This window comes from Gekko japonicus, unplaced genomic scaffold, assembly GCF_001447785.1.
Source record: "Gekko japonicus isolate JY-2015 unplaced genomic scaffold, Gekko_japonicus_V1.1 scaffold59, whole genome shotgun sequence".
Taxonomy (NCBI): domain Eukaryota; kingdom Metazoa; phylum Chordata; class Lepidosauria; order Squamata; family Gekkonidae; genus Gekko; species Gekko japonicus.
The window spans coordinates 276,238-293,480 of NW_015169174.1; the positions used below are offsets into that span (position 1 = coordinate 276,238).

The 17,243-nt window shown below is 51.5% G+C and overlaps 2 protein-coding genes across 2 annotated transcripts in view; one reads left to right on the forward strand and one right to left on the reverse strand.

The window, feature by feature from the left end:
* R3HCC1L (R3H domain and coiled-coil containing 1 like) overlaps window positions 1-17,243 on the reverse strand; it is a 73,918-nt gene that overhangs the window by 55,460 nt on the left and 1,215 nt on the right. The window lies entirely within an intron of this gene.
* Window positions 6,216-17,243, forward strand: part of LOC107114419 (uncharacterized protein K02A2.6-like) — an 11,560-nt gene continuing 532 nt past the window's right edge. The window contains exons 1-5 of the mRNA XM_015415894.1: window positions 6,216-6,377; window positions 6,729-6,836; window positions 7,476-9,412; window positions 9,452-9,647; window positions 16,660-16,723. Coding sequence (XP_015271380.1) covers window positions 6,216-6,377; window positions 6,729-6,836; window positions 7,476-9,412; window positions 9,452-9,647; window positions 16,660-16,723 — 2,467 coding nt within the window. The remainder of the gene's footprint in view (window positions 6,378-6,728; window positions 6,837-7,475; window positions 9,413-9,451; window positions 9,648-16,659; window positions 16,724-17,243) is intronic.

The following is a 17,243-nucleotide window of genomic DNA, read 5'->3' on the forward strand; positions in this document are numbered from 1 at the left end:
GTGGCTCTGGCCTGCGCGCTGCTCTGTGTTGTGTTTAATTTGCTAAGCAGGGAAGCTTTACTGATGGAGATGATAAGCTTCCGTCTCTCTAGCGCAGAGAGGATGTAATAACAGCAAGAACTCCTGCCCTTTGCTCCTGGGTATGAATGCTTCCTTGACTCTTTATTAATACAAGCCTGCATTTACACATGCACGCCGGGGCACAGACATACATGCATGCCCACGCCTAAACACCTACACACACACACACACACCTATGAAATTACTGTCCAAGCCCACTCCTTCTGTCAACTCCCATTGCTGCTAGTCAAAGGAGTTCAGTCCTTTCAGGTGCTCCTACTGGTACCAGTTCCTAAATGCATTCCTAAAGCCCTCAGTCAGGACTGTCTTTCCTCCTCACACAGCCAAGAGGATGCAGCTGCTCCTGCAGATAACGTGGATGAAACACAGAATTCTCCGCAGTGGGAGCTCACTGGTCCCTTGAAACTGTCTTTTGGGGCCCCTGGGAGCCGGAACACAGGGATGGTCACCCTCATCCCCACTCAGTCCTACAGTTGGCTCCAGGCACCTGAGACATCAAGCCTCAGCCAGCTAAAGTCTAGGGCAGGGCTGGTCAAACTGCAGCTCAGGAGCCACAGTCTAATTTAATGTTACTAAAAAGCAAATTTGCATATTTTCCAATAAATGTGTGATATTTGTTCATGTCTTGCGGCTCTCAAACATCTGATGCTTATTCTGTGTGGCGATCCGAGGAGGCGACGACCAGATCGGATGAAGGCGGAGTCGGGGCGACGCAACTGCGAAACAACGCGGCACGGCAGGAGCCCAACGGGACGTGAAAGCCGGAAGCTGCAGTCCGAAGCAGTGCGCGCCAGAGAAAGAAGCCATCAGAGCCTGCCTAGAGTTGGTCGCCAGCCACCTGGACGCCAGGAACAACGCCCGAAAGCCAGCCGGATGAGGAGGAAAATACGCCGCATGGGTGCTGCTAGGTAATCCCCTCCCCGTGAATCTGTGGCCCTAGTTAGGGTACAAACTGCGCAAGTAGTATAATGTAAACCGCTCTGAGACCCATTAGGGGGGTCATGGGCGGTATAGAAATTGGAAATGTAATGTAATGTAATGTAATGGCTGTTATGTTAAGCAAGTTTGGCCACCCCTGGTCTAGGGGGCGTCCTCAGCACCTTGAACTGATGTTGGGCTTATAAGACAGCTGCCAAAATCACACAGGATAGCTCAGTAACCTCCCTTTGGCACCAGCCAACACTGCAGCGTCCCCAGCTTTGTACAACTGGAGCTCAGGGACTTCTTGCCTCCAATAAGGTAGCAGCACCTGTCAATGCCCCCTCCCCATTCCCAGCTATTAGGCTCCCACTGAGACAGCATAATGCAAATCGAGGATGTCTGGCCTACCAACACAGCTGTGCTAAAAAGGATTAAAGACATCTATGATACTGTTATTTGCCGTTTAAGGTTGGGACTAGTCCCACGTGGGCATCTAGCTGCTAGACGACAGGAAATTCTGGCACAGCGCAAGCCATGCGGCACCTGACACCTTTCGCTCCCCTGGCAGTGCCACACGGGGACTGCTGGTGCCTGAGTTGCGTTTGCTGCTGAGGGAACCCTGCTGTGGATGGGATTGATTTTCCCATTACCTTTTAATGTCGCATATTAAAGGCGTATGGATCCACTCCGTTACTCCTCTGCTTTATTAGCTTCCGGCAAGGCTGATCTGGTGTCGCTGCCGCTTTCTAGGGCTGTGTAGGCAAGGGCGGGGCCCCAGGCGGCCAAAGAGCTGTGTGCTTAGAGGGACAGCAAGTGGGGCTGGTGCCAGGTGTTTGTAAAGTCCATGTTGTTTGGTGAGCAAAGAAGAAGAGAAGAAGACCCTGTAGGGGGCAGCAGGAATACAATTAGATAGGATAGGGCAATTTCCCCCTTCTCAGAAGTGCCACATTCAGTCTTGCCCCCTCTCTCTCAGCTATAGATGTAGTTAGGAACCTATCCCTGTCTCTCCTCTTTCCTATCAAGTTCAGGGGTCATTTTGTAGAAAAAGAGCTGCAGGAGCTCATTAGCATAACTCATTAGCATAACTTATTTGCATATGCCACACCCCCTGACATCACCGGAAGTGTGTCAGAAGGCAACACCCACCGCTCAGGCTCCACTGGACTGTTTTGAACTGCTAACTATTGGGGGGGGGCATGCAGATCTGTCCTCGCAGAGGAGGGAGAGCTTGTACCTGAATAAAACTTGGTCTTAAAGGTGCCACTGGACTGTTTTGGACCTGTTGGCTCTGCAACTTACCTGGCTGCTTCTTGCTCTGACTGAGGGCTGCTGGGAGCAGGGGGTGGGGCTTATTGCATGTGCCCGCCCCCTGGGCTCTTTACTGCCGGAGCTCCACTCCTGTGTGCTCCTGCAGGAAATGACCCTTGGGTATTTTTATTCCTAAATAAACCTTTACCCACTCGTTAATCAGGTTGTGCGCCACTGCTGTGTTAATTACTCTGCCAACACACATACAGTAGCATTCTCAGGCACAAAGACTTGTGTGGCTGGACAAAGAGATTGAACTTTACAACCAAAGTGATGGATGTGTGTCAGGATCAAACCACTGTCAAATCTCTAGTCAGCTGGGGTTAGCACACAACATAGACAGGGAGAGATGGGAACGGATCCTCTAAAGCCACTTTTCAACCCCCCCCCCCCCATCTTTGCTCAGAAGTAATCTGTCCTGGAAGAAAATCAGCTTTTAAATTCTGTTTGCTTGGGGGGGGGGGCATGCAAGTGGGCAAGAATTCAGCTCCCCTTGCCATACCCTCAGGCTGCTTTGTCAGGACTGGTTATGAACTTAGTTGGGTTGTGTGGACATCCTGCTGTATTCCTCCCTTAAGCCCCAACAAGTTACGGTTGTCATTCACTTGTCTGTCCCATTCGTGTTTACAGTAAACAGAGAGTGAGGCAAAAGATACCCCCCCGCCCCCCCCCCGCCTTACCTAACCAGACTCTACCTCTGCAGGGCTTTTCTCTCTGACCTACTCTGCCACCTGAAGTGCCAGCGTAAGGCGAAGTGGGGGGAGAATTCCACTTCCTTCACTCACACTTTTCAATGTAAAACTAAGACAGCGGACGTCCAGTCATCTCAGCCCCCCCCCTGCTCATACTGCCCTATGTAATGGCCCTAGGATGCTAAAGAGATCTGCACAGCATCTTCTGGGGAATAGGAGGCCTTACTGGCCATCTAGTCAGCACCCATGCTCCCTCTAAGCTGCAGAGTCTTGTGAGCAAAAATTCTACTTTGTGAGCTACTGGCATGAAAGTTGTGAGCGAGGGATTTGGCTACCGCATAAGTTAGTCTGCTCTGGAACCATCCTTCCTGAGCTGAGATAAAAATGTGTGAGCCGGAGGCTAAAAAACTGTGAGCTAGCTCACACTAACTCAGCTCAGAGGGAACACTGGTCAGCACCCATGCAGGAGGCACTCTGAACTACCACAAACCGGCCTGCCGTCTTGTTCTTGAATTGGTTTTAAACCAGATTAAAATTGTATGTTTTAATATTGTTTTTACTGTGAAATGACCTGTTGTGACCCTCCTTGAGCCCACTTGCGAGGGAGGGTGGGATATAAATCAAATCGATCAATCAATAAAGACACCCCCTCTCCAGACACCCTTAGTGATCCTGGTGATGCTAAAGACTGACAAAGCTGACCATGCATGGATTTAGAGGCAGATGTGTGTGAGATAGAACAAGTTCTTTGCACCTCCACAGGGAGCAGCCAAAAGAGAGAGCGTTGCACAGGCAGGCAGCACACCCTCCAGCAGTGTGCCCACCTCCCAGAAGAATGACCACATGGTACAAATGTCAGATTGACCCTAACCCTCCCCACCCACCAGAATGTCTGGGGTAGAACTCGCTCGGCATATTTTGAGGTACAGGAACTCTCCAGAAAAGTTTCATAAGGTTCAAAACTGAAATGTCTGTAGGCTAATGAGAAAGGGGCAACTAGCTGCCCTCTCACAGTAAGATTGAGAACAGAACAAGAAAAAACATTAGCAGAGTAGAGGCACAATTGTGTGTGGAAGCTGCCACCCTTGGATACAAGGCAAGCGGGGGAAACTGTAAAAGAACACAATCCGAAGCAGAATTATACCCTTCAACTGAACAAGAATCAGTGGATTTAGAAGGGTGTCCCTCTTTTTAAGATCACGCTAGCAGTCAATTATGCACAGGCAGCCCGAAGCACACTTAAAATGAGACCAATAAGATATGCTTCAAAGCAAATTTTATTTAGGATTATAGCATGATTTTTCACATGATTCTTGCTTCTGCAGGGTCCTTGCCTTACACTGTTTGAAACTTGTTGTGGATGTAGTTTCACTGCCTTATGGTTTTCATTTATTATTATTGTTGTTGTTGTTGTTGTTGTTGTTGTTTTGCCTTCCCTTTCCCTTATCCATTCCCACCCCCATTATTGTTTTTAGTATGGTGTTTGTTTGTTTTTTGGGGGGGGTTGCAAAGAATGAATCCTGGCTGCAGAACCAGCTTTGTTTTGTCTTAATTTGCTTTGTTGATTTAGGTGGAATTCACACATGCCACTCAAAAGGCATTTTTCAGCCCTTCTCAAGTTGTTGGGGTGTACATGTGAGAACCAGAAAAGCAGTTTTAAGTGTGGTGGTACTGGGTTTCTGAACTGATTGGTGGCCAACCACATGAAGATGGTTTTACAATTAAATTTCTTTCAGCCTTCCTTTGTGTTACAGGGCATGTGTGATTTTGATCTTAAGGAGGCTCTCTATGCCATTGTCTAAATTCAGAAGTCATTTAATAACTTTTATTAAGACTCTCGAATGAAATACAGCATGGTGTTTGTGTTGGTTTGGTTGGTCTTAACAAAAGGTATTTTGTGGCTTTTGTTTTTGAATTTGCTATCAACAAAAACAGTTATCTGCCTTTCTTTTATTCACTGTGACAATGTTTCTAAACATTTCTGGAAGCCAAACATTTGGAATGACTAACAGGTCATTCCCTGACCTGGATAGTCCGTGCTAGCCTGATCACATCAGATCTCAGAAGTTAAGCAGGGCCAGCCCTGGTTAGTATTTGGATTGGGAGACCACCAAGGAAGTCCTGAGTTGCTACACAGAGGCCAGCAATGTTGGATTAGGATCTGGGGGTCTCTGGTTCAAATCCCTACTTTACCATGGAGGCTTTCCTTTGGCCAGTCAGACACCCTCAGCCTAACCTACATCACAGGATTGTTGTGAAGATAAAATGGAGGAGGGGAGAGTACTGAAAGCCACGAGGGCCACATTAGGCCAAAACAGTGGGGTATGGATGAAGTACATAAATAAACGACTACGGTGTCATCTCACATTAGAAAGCAGAGACAGGTAGGATGGTGTCCTAGCATCTATCATTTTGCAAAGTAAGCCTTAGGAATTAAGCCTGTGTAAGTACTTGACCTTATTAAGCTTGTGCAGAGGCATTCCCCAAGCCAGGCGTTTCCTAAAGGTAATTTGGCAAGAAAAGAGACACGGGAAAAGGCAGTTGCTGCTCCTCCACAGCACAAATCTGCTTCCATCCCTTCTGTAATGTACTGTCGCCATTACCACGTGTAGTGCATTCAGCCTGACATGCCCGGACTTGCCCGGGCTGACCAGGCAATACTCCTCAGTAGCTTCAGTCGAAAGACAAAGGATCCATAGGATCCTAGCCGGCCCAATCAAAGGGCCAGCTTCCCAGCCGGGAGACCAATGGTCGCCCGGTTACTGTAAATAGCCTATCGGGAGTAGGGGGTGTGTTTAGGTGTGCTTGGTGGCGGGTTTTCTGAACGCATATAAACCGGCCTGCGAGCTGGTTTCTTTGTCTTGTTCCTGAACTAATAAAGTACTCTTGCTGAATCACTCTTGCTGAATCACTCCACGTTCTGAGTACTTTTCACTGGCGACGAAGGTGGGATCTACGACCCCATGAACAAGACCCGGACGCCAACACGAGTACCGCACCGAGCCTGACGCCGAGACCTCTCCGGGAACCGCGCAACTTCGCATCCCAGCTCTCCGGCAACTGCTCATCGCTCCGCTCCCGGCTCCGCTTGCACACTGCTGACCCCTCGAGCAGCAGCATCGCTCTCCACGCCTAGCACGCTTCAGGCTAAGCTCGCTCGACCAGCGCGCCCGCCTCACCCGGTCCTCCGAGCGTCCACGAGCATCCGCGGAAATGTCGGAGCAAAACGCCACCTCCGCTCCCTCCGCTGCTTCCACGTCCTCATCCTCCGGGCCCAACGCATCCTCCGGGGTCGCCACCGCCGCTCCAGCAGGGACCTCGCACGAAGGCATCGCTCCGTTTGACTTGGCCCACCCCGAACGATGGACCACATGGGTGAGGATCCTCAAGCACTACCTTGCCTGCATGCGGGTCACCGACGCCGAATTGAAGAGATCCCAGCTCATCCGGCTGTGTGGGATGGACACCCTGCTCCTTCTGCAGAACCTAATCTCACCTAAGGAGGTAGAGGAGGTGAGCTTCGAGGCCCTCATCACGGCTCTCACGGCCCATCTAGCGCCACAGCCCTCCAAATTTGCGGCCCGCATGGATTTTTTTGTGAAGGTCCAGGGCCCCGAAGAGAAAGCTGCGGACTTCCTGGCCAACCTTCGCAAGGCCGCCATGAAATGCGATTTCAGCAACCTGGACGAGACCCTGCTGAATCAGTTCTTGTTGGGTTTACGAGAGGCCAAACTGAGGAGGCGCCTCATTCGGGATGATGACCTCACGCTAGCCACGGCTTTAAAGGATGCGGCTGCCTTCGAGAATGAGCACCCGGGCCACGGCGGCCATCGGGTACACCGCACCCAAGCCGGAGGGGATTCGGCAGACTCCGAAGAGGAGGCAGTGGCGCAACTCCACCGCAAGCCGTCACAACCTCACCGTTCGAAGGGCGCACCGCCAGCGAGGCCGTCGGAGCCAGCTTCCTCCTGTGCCAGCTGCGGGGACGCGCATGAACGTCGGAGCTGCCGTTTCCGCGAGGCGGTCTGCAGGTCCTGCAACAAGCAGGGCCACATCGCCAAGGTCTGCCGCAGCCGCCGCCAGCCACCCAGGAAACCCAGCCACCAGTGGGAACCCATCCACACTGTGGACCTCCATTCGATCGACACAAATGCCGTCGGCCACCAGCCCCAGCCCCAGGTAGGTGACTTGCCCCGTCAGAGCCGAAACAAAGTCCATGTTACGGTCCGGATAGAGGGGTCCCCCTGTAGCATGGAACTTGACACGGGCTCCGAGTTTACCATTATCTCGGAGGAGACGTTGCGGACAGTGTGTCCCAACGGGGGACCCCCTCTGCGCAAACCACACATCAGGCTTCAGGATTTCAATAAGAATCCTGTGGTGGTGCGGGGCTGGGGCACGTTCCTGGTGGAGTTCCAGGACTTCAAGGGTTGTTTGGACATTCTGGTGGTGGGGGGCCGGCTTTCCAGTCTCCTGGGGATGTCGTGGTTTAAGCCGCTGGGCCTGACCATCGGGGGCATCCACCAGCTGCAGCAAGCCGATTTCGCGGACGTTTGCAACGAATTCCCCCGGGTTTTCGATGGGTCCTTAGGCAAGTTCACGGGGGCCCCCATCTCCCTGGACCTGGACCCGGCGGTCCGGCCCATACGGATCAAGGCCAGGTTTCCGCCCTTAACGGTAAGGCCGAAAATCGAGGCGGAACTCGACAAGCTGGTGGCGCAAGGGGTGTTGGAGCCGGTGGCATCGGCACGCTGGGAAACCCCCATTGTCACACCGATCAAACCAAACGGGGACGTCCGGATCTGTGCGGACTATAAGTGCACAATTAACAAAGCACTGCAGGACCACGCGTACCCCGTTCCGGTGGTCAGCCACGTGCTGGCGGCGCTCGCGGGGGCTCGCATATTTGGAAAGCTGGACTTGGCGCAGGCCTATCAGCAGCTGCCGGTGGACGCCGCCACGGCGGAAGCCCAGACGATCGCCACGCACAGAGGGGCTTTCAAGGTCCACCGGCTCCAGTTCGGCGTCTCGGTGGCTCCGGGGATTTTTCAATCTTTCATGGACTCTCTCCTCAAAGGTATCCCCGGGGTACAGCCCTTTCTAGATGACGTCTTGATCACCGCCCCCGACGCCGCGTCGTTTGCCACCCGACTCCGTACCGTTCTCCAACGCTTCGACCAGGCGGGGCTGAAGGTGAAGCGCGAAAAATGCTTGCTCGGCGTGCCCAAAGTGGAGTTTCTAGGGTTCGCGGTCGACGCACAGGGCATTCACCCCACGGCGGAGAAGACCAGAGCGATCTCGAACGCCCCAGCCCCCACATCAAAGACCGAGCTACAGGCCTTCTTAGGCCTCCTGAACTTTTACCACTCTTTTCTTCCCCTCAAAGCTGCAGTAGCCGAACCCCTCCATCGGCTCCTCGACAAGGGCGCGCCGTGGGTCTGGGGGACGGCTCAGCAGGCGCCTTTCCAGGCGGTCAAAGACCTCCTCGTCTCAAATTCGGTACTCGCACACTTCAACGAGGACCTGCCGGTGGTGCTGGCTTGCGACGCCTCTCCATATGGGGTCGGGGCGGTCCTGGGGCACAAACTGCCTGACGGTCGGGAGGTACCTGTGGCCTATTACTCCCGTACCTTGTCTGCGGCGGAGCGCAACTACGCGCAGATTGACAAGGAGGCTCTTGCTATAGTGGCCGGGGTGAAAAAATTTCACCACTACCTCTACGGCCGGCCCTTCACGGTCCCCACGGACCACAAGCCTCTCCTGGGTCTGTTCGCCCCGGACCGCCAGACCCCCCAGATGACTTCGCCCCGAGTGATCCGGTGGTCCGTCTTCCTGGCGGGCTACAACTACAGGCTCCTGCACCGGCCCGGGAAGGCAATGGGCCACGCGGACGCCTTGAGCCGCCTGCCTCTGCCGGAAACGGAGCCTGACCCGGCCCCAGCCCATCACATCGCGCTGCTGGAAACGCTGCCCGACCAGCCGGTTCACGTGAAAGAGGTGGCCCGGCGCACCGAAAAGGACCCTATCCTCTGCCGCGTCCTGGACTGGGTGAGAAGGGGGTGGCCGTTGGCCTCGGCGGGACCCGACTTTGCGGCCTATGCCTCGCGCAAAGACGAACTGTCTGCTCACAAGGGTTGTGTGCTGTGGGGAGGTCGGGTGGTAATCCCTTCCCCACTCCGAGACCGAGTACTTGCAGCATTGCACGAGGCTCACCCAGGAGTGGTGCGGATGAAAGCGCTGGCTCGGAGTTATGTGTGGTGGCCCGGCCTCGATCAGGACATTGAGAGACTGGTGAAACTGTGCCAACCCTGCCAGGCGTTCCGGCCCGCACCGCCCCGAGCGCCCGATCGAGCTTGGGAGTCTTCCCACAAACCTTGGTCCCGGCTACACTTGGACTTTGCGGGGCCGTTCCAGGGACAAATCTTTTTCATTCTAGTGGACGCTTACAGTAAGTGGCTGGAGGTGGTGCCGGTACCGTCTACCTCCTCGAAGGCCGCCATCAGAGCCATGCGCCACATTTTTAGCTCCCACGGCCTTCCAGACACCCTGGTGACCGACAACGGCACAGCATTTACCTCCAGCGAGTTCCAGGACTTCACGAGGTACTGTGGAATCCGACACGTCCGGTCAGCGCCCTTCCACCCGGCAACCAACGGCCAGGCGGAGCGCATGGTGCGCACCACCAAGGAAACACTGCGCAAGTTCGACAGTAAGGACTGGGACTACAAGCTGGCGGTGTTCCTGTTCGGCCAACGCACGACCCCGCACACCGAGACCGGCTGCAGCCCGGCGGAGCTCCTGATGGGTCGTCGCCTAACCTCCCGGCTGGACCGTCTACACCCAGACAGGGCCCCCGAGATGGAACCGACATCGGAATCACACGCAGCCGCCCGAGGGTTCTTCCCGGAAGACCCAGTCTACGCTAAGAACTACGCCCAGGGGCCACCCTGGATCCCTGCGAGAGTGGTCCGGGTGCGAGGCCCGCGCTCCTATGAGGTCTCCTGTGAGGACGGACAACTGCTACACCGCCACATCGACCAACTGCGGCGCCGGGTCCTTCCGAACGACCCCGAGGACCTGGAGCCCCAGGAGCACAACGAAACTTCAGGCCACGCAACCGAACCGCAGAACCCGGCCTCGGCCCCGGTCACTCTGGAGCCCCCGGCGTTGCCCCCGCAGGAAACACCGCCGTCGGAAACGCCACAGCAAACCGCCCCGCCACGGCCACAAGGAGCAGCCCCGAACAGCACCCCGGACCTCCGCCGCTCTACAAGGCCCAGGAAGGCCCCCGCGTATCTACAGGACTTTGTATGTGGGTAGTTTGGACTATGGGGGGAGGGGTGTAATGTACTGTCGCCATTACCACGTGTAGTGCATTCAGCCTGACATGCCCGGACTTGCCCGGGCTGACCAGGCAATACTCCTCAGTAGCTTCAGTCGAAAGACAAAGGATCCATAGGATCCTAGCCGGCCCAATCAAAGGGCCAGCTTCCCAGCCGGGAGACCAATGGTCGCCCGGTTACTGTAAATAGCCTATCGGGAGTAGGGGGTGTGTTTAGGTGTGCTTGGTGGCGGGTTTTCTGAACGCATATAAACCGGCCTGCGAGCTGGTTTCTTTGTCTTGTTCCTGAACTAATAAAGTACTCTTGCTGAATCACTCTTGCTGAATCACTCCACGTTCTGAGTACTTTTCACCTTCCTTCTGATAGGGAATCCAAGAAGGGACCTGAAGCCTTAGACCACTCTGTCCCATCAAGAGCCCAGGATGTTCCTGGCCTGAGGAGAGGCTGTCAGGGCCAGCACAATCGCCCTGTGTATCTGCTGGCGCCATAGCAGAAAGAACTGGAGCATGAATCGTGGGAAAGTGGCCCTCTGCACAGATAATCAATAGTGGGAGCCCCGGTCGCTCACTGTAAGATTATTATTATTTTCTTATGCATGTGCGCACAAGAGATTTATCGCCGAGGCTGCCACGGCAAAATCAATTATTCATGTTATAAATTAGAAAATGATTTATGGCATCAGGAGGCTAAGGGAGTGGCAAGGAGCGCAGGCCCTGCGCAAGACAGGGAGACCTGAGGCAGTTGTGTGCTCCCCAGATGTTGCTTCCCCTGCCTGGGTCACCCTCTACACAAAACGGCTGTCAGCCTTAAGCCACCCTGATGTGCACAGTGCCTTCTAGTGGCGAAAAGTGAAAATTGCAGTTTCCTTTCTTAATAACTCTAGGTATATAAGAAAACTTCATCTAGGTTGCTGGCATCTGTAGGCTAGGTGGACACTGTGCTGCAGCTTTAATGATGCACATCATGGGGCAGTTTTGACACAGGGTTTAAATCAAGGCTGTATTTTTATTTTTTCAAGCCAAGAGAATCAGGGCTGCATCATATGGAGCAGGTGTTGCTGTGCCCTGTGCTTGCAACTGATCTTGGCCACCCAAGGCATTAAGGCATTCCATTCCCATGAATACAGTGCAAAAAAGAACATGCCTTTAGATATGTTAGCACACCTCTTTGAAGTTTGGGTTGATTATGTTGATCCCTAAACTGGCAGAAGTGAGGTTCCACTCCGCATGTCAGAAGAAGGAGGAGGAGGAGACTGGATTTATACCCCGCCCTTCACTACCCAAAGGTGTCTCGGAGTGGCTTACAAACTCCTTTCCCGTCCCCTACCCACAACAGACATGCTGTGAGCAATGCTCCCTCTAAGCTGTGGAGTCCTGTGAGCAAAAATTCTACTTTCTGAGCGACTGTGGGTGAGCGATTTGGCTACTGCATAAATTAACTTGCTCTGGAACCATCCTTCCTGAGTGAAGACGAGAATGTGTGAGCTGGAGGCTAAAAAACTGTGAGCCAGCTCATGCTGACTCATCATAGAGGGAACACTGCCTGTGAGGTAGGTGGGGCTGAGAGAACTCTGACAGAGACTGCTCTTTTTCAAGAACAGCTGTGCCAGAATTATGGCTTGCCTAAGGTCATCCAGCCAGGTGTGAGTGGAGGAGTGAGGAATCAAACCCAGTTCTCCCAGATTAGAGTCCGCGCACTTAACCACTACACCAAACTGGCTCACAAAAGCTCTGAGGGGCAAGCAAGCTCTACTTGGGCATCAACCTTGTCCGGCTTCCTGGAATCTCCCTCCTAGTCCTCTCCTGATCACAAAGCTCTTCAAGATGTGTTAAAAGCTTCAGAAAAGAGACTGGTGTCTCCGTGGAGAAGGAACACCCCTCCCCAAGCTGACAAATGTCAGGTCAGTTCCCCTCCCATTAACCAGACTGCACTTTTGCCCAATTAGAAATGAATCAACTGAGTTTACTGTAGCAAGGACAGTTAAATGGGATAAAGGAAAAATGTGGAACAAGTTACACAGCAAAATTATATGAATACACTGTCCAGCATACTGTCCCTTTGGAAGTGCTAGGTGAACTTAAGAAGAGCCCTGCTAGATCAGACCAATAGCCCATCTAGTCAAGCATCCTGCCTCACACAATGGCCAACCAGTCCCTCCAGAGGGCCAACAACAGGGCATAAAGGCTGAGGCCTTCCCCTGACATTGCCTCCTGACTCTGGAATTCAGAGGTTTAGTGCCTCTGAATGTGGAGGTTTTCCTCAGCCACCATGCCTAGTAGCCATTGGTAGACTTATCCTCCATGAATCTATCTAATCTCCTTTTAAATATGTTTATTCCTGTGGCCATCACTACATCCTCTGGCAGCGAATTCCACCTTTTAATCACTCTGTGTGTAAACTAGTATTTCCTTTTGTCCATCCTGAGACTGCTGCCCATCAGTCTCATTGGATGCCCTCAAGTTCTAGTATTTTGGGAGAGGAAGAAAAATTACGTACTCTTTGTCAACCCTGTCCACCCCATGCATAATTTTACAAACCTCTGTCATGTCCCCCTTACTCATCTCTTTTCTAAACTGAGAAATCCCAGACCCATCAGCCTTTCCTCATAGGGAAAGTGCCCCAACCCCCTAAAAATCTTGGTTGCCCTCTTCTGTACTTTTTCCAGCTCTGCAATGTTGTCCTTTTTGGGATACAGGAACCAAAACTATACACAGTATTCCAAATGAGGCTGAACCATAGATCTCTATACAGGGGCATTACAATATCGGCCGTTTTAATCTCAATCCCTTTCCTAATAATCTCTAACACAGAGTTTGCCTTTTTCATGGCTGCAGCACATTGGGTTGACACTTTCATTGAGCTATCCACTACGACCCAAGATCTTTTCCCCACTCAGTCTCAGCAACTTTAGACCGCATTAGCCTATACTTGAAGTTGGGATTTTTTTGTCCCAGTGTGCATCACTTTACACTTACCAACACTGAACTTCGTTTGCCACATTGTCACCCACTCACCCAGTTTGTGGAGGAGCTCTTGAAGCTCTTCATAGTTAGCCTTGGTTTTCTGAATAATTTTGTGTCATCTGCAGAGCTGGCCACTACACTATACATCCCTAGTTCCAGATTATTTATGAACTAGGAAAAAGGCCTGTTGTGGAAATAAATACAATGGCCTCTAGAAAGAGGCTCTGGGCGAGTGCCCCAGCCTTGGACACTCAGTGTCAATTTGCTGTGGCGACCTCAGCAGGGTATAATGACACTGAGTCCACCATTTTCTCCAGAGGAACTGATCTCTGCTACCTAAAGAACAGTTGTAATTTTGAGTGATCTCCAGCCCTCACCTGGAGATTGGCAACGATGGTTCCCCAGAAGGGAATAGTTGGTTTGGAGGGTGGAGTCTATGGCTTTGTACCTGTCTGAGGTCCCACGCCTCCTGAAACCTCACCCTCTCCAGGCTCCATCCCTCACATCTCCAGGAATTTCCCACCTGGAGTTGGCAACCCTATCTCCTTCCCAGCCAATCATCAACCTACCTTTATCTCCCCATCACTCTTCAGCTTTCCACCCCCCACACACCTGCAGCCTCTCCCTGACTGCTACGTCACATTGGCTGTCATACGGGGGCCACCTCAGCAGCATATAAGGATACAGAGCCCACCATTTTCTCCAGGGGAACTGATCTCTGCCATCTGGAAAGCAGTTGTAATTCTGAGTGATCTCCAGCCCTCACCTGGAGATTGGACACATTTTACCTCAGAACAGCAAAACTGTTTAGAATGTTAGAGGCAAAAGCCAATCAAGTCGCATATGCAAATGACCTCTGTGTTCCGAGGCAGAGGCCAATGAGGCTGCATATGCAAATAACCTCTGTGTTCTGACTGGCTATGGGGGGGAGAGGAACAGCAAAATGTTTAGAATGTTGGAGGCAGGACTCAGGCAAAGCAGCCAGTGGATAGGGAGACCCTCTGAATGACAGATCAGAGAGCGAACTGATTTTGGAGCGTGTGGAATGTTCTAAAGAAGTGCCACCACCATTCGGCTTTTATTTATAAGGGAGATAATTTAAATAGTACCAGCCCCAATGCCAATCCTTGTGGGACCCCACTGCTTACCTCCCTCCATTGTGAGAACTGTCCATTTATTCCAGCTCTTTTCTTCCTGTCATTTAACCACTTTTTAATCCATAAGAGACCCTGTCCTCTTATTCCATGACTGCTAAGTTTACTCGGGTGTTTTTGGTGAGGTACTTCGTCAAAAGCCTTTTGAAAGTCCAGGTATGTAATATCTACCAGGTTACCATTGCCTACATGGCTGTTCACCTTTTCAAAGATCTCCAAAAGGTTGGTGAGGCAGGACTTCCCTTTGCAGAAGCCATACTGATTTTTCCTCAGCAGGCTTTGTCCCAAGAAGAAGAAGAAGAGGAGGAGGAGGAGGAGATTGGATTTATACCCCGCCCTTCACTTGGAGTCTCAGAGCGGCTTACAAACTCCTTTCCCTTCCCCTCCCCACAACAGGCACCCTGTGAGGTGGGTGGGGCTGAGAGAGCTCTTGACAGAAACTGCTCTTTTTCAAGGACAGCTGTGCCAGAGCTTGTGACTGACCCAAAGTCACATCAGCAGGTGCAAGTGGAGGAGTGGGGAATCAAACCCAGTTCTCCCAGATTAGAGTCCACGCACTTAACCACTACACCAAACTGGCGTCTAACACTTCTATCTTTGATTACAGTTTCTACTAATCTGCCTGGGACAGATGTTAGGCTGACTGGTCAGTAATGTCCGGCTTCCCCTCTGGATCCCTTTTTAAAAACTGGTGTCACATTTGCTGCTCTCCAGTCTTCTGATATAGCAGCTGAATTTAGTGATAGGTTACATATACGGATTAGTAGATCAACTATCTCACATCTGAGTTCCTTAAGAACTCTTGGGTGTATGCCATCAGGACCTGGAGATTTATTGGTTTTTAATTTTCCCAATAGGTCTAGAACTTCATCTCTGGTCACCTCAATTTGGCTCAGTTCTTCAGACTCCCTTCCTGAAAATAAGGGCTGTGGCATAGGTACCCTGTTTCCCCGAAAATAAGACCTACCCCCAAAATAAGCCCTAGCAGGATTTCTATGCTTTTGTGGTATAAGCCCTAGTGTGTCTTCTTGAGAAAAAATAAATATAAGACAGTGTCTTATTTTCGGGGAAACACGGTATGTGCCCCACACTTTCCATACTGAACATAGAAGCAAAAAAGCCATTGAGCTTCTCTGCTATCTCTCCATCTTCCTTTAGCAATCCCTGTATTCCTTTATCATCCAAAGGCCTCGCTGCTTCTTTGGCTGGTTTCCTGCTCTGGATATATTTTTTAAAATGTTTGTCTGGATACTTTTAGCAACCCAATACTAAAAATCTCTTTTTGGATGCGTAATTATTGACTTACATTTCTTTTAAAGAGAAGAATCTTTACTTTTTATAGCTTCCTTGACTTGCATTGTTAACCACAGAGGTGTTCTCTTAGACATGACAGTGCCTTTCAGTGCTGTTATGATCTACTGCACTGACCTTCTTCCTGATCAGAGATGAAGGGCAGCATAGAAACTTTACGTTCAGGCTTATATTGTTCAACTGATTCATTCCCCCCACCCAGCAGTGCAGTTCTTTGTCTGTTCCTCAGAAACTTTTGCTACCCACTTCCTCAAAACAAAGCACAAAAGTTCTAGAGTCTCCCCTGTATCCCTGCATGATGATGGCTAAACAGTGATAGCTTTGCCTTTCCATATGCAAGCTGTTGCTTGTTATGAAATTTATGTAATACAGAAGCCTTCCTTGGCCAGCTGCAGGTGGATTGGATACAGATTCTCAGCAGGCCATGTTTTGGGGAGAACCTTCCGCATCTACCATCTTTCCTCTTCAATCAAATCTTTGTGCTCTTACATTAGGCGTGTCCTGCTTTCACGCTGGGCTTGCCTCCCTCCACTCGGAGTCTGGAGTTCTCCTGGAATTACAAGTGACCTCCTGACTAGAGAGATCAGTTCCCCTGCAGGAAACGTACTGTGCAGCCTCACATCCCTGCTGAGCTCCCTCCCCTCCCTTTCCCAAACCCCACCCTCTCCAGGGCCCACCCCTAGATCTCCAGGAATTTACCAGCCTGAGTTGGCAACCCTAATAAGTGTCTCTGGCATTCATTAGGCCCTCGTAGGACCTTGTTCTGCTCTTTATACTTGCATCAGGTGACTACAAGATTCTTAATTCCTGCTCGTATTCCTATTGTGCCCCCCAGTGAATCTTAACCCTTGGACCCCAGCTGGCTGCTTCTGTCCCTGCATTTCAGATTGGAGCCATTATCTCCCTTACGCACCCTGAGGCCCAGTCTACACCTGCAGCGGAATCAAAAGGTAGAGTGGAAGAGTAGGCTGTACCAATTCCAGATGCTCCTGCACATAAAAATCTCTTTGCAAGTGCAAAAGGAGACAAAACAAGAACCTTAGCAGACTAGGGACAAAGGCTCTAGCCAAGCCCGCCCCTTCCCCAGATGCAGAGGAGAACATTCAAAAACATGATCCCCACCTAAAACCTGGAGTGGTACAGGCCATTTCTACCCCCTCAGCACTCTGCCTCCTCAGTTCATCTGCATGGGTAGAGCAGGGATGATTGTTTGCATGTTGCTTAAACCTATCTATAACATCAAGACCTTCGTTTCTCTTCCTGATTCTATGCAGCACTGGAATCACGCTGTACCAAAGTGGCACTGGTAGTCCATTTCAGTCTTCCTAATGATACAGAAAAGGCACTGTCCTCTTCAAAAATGTCGCCCTATGGAGTCTTCAGAAATGTCAGCTCTGCTCTGACTACCACACGTGCAGGGATGCCTAATAGGGGCTACCGGGGTAGAATGGAGGATTCATTCCAAACTCT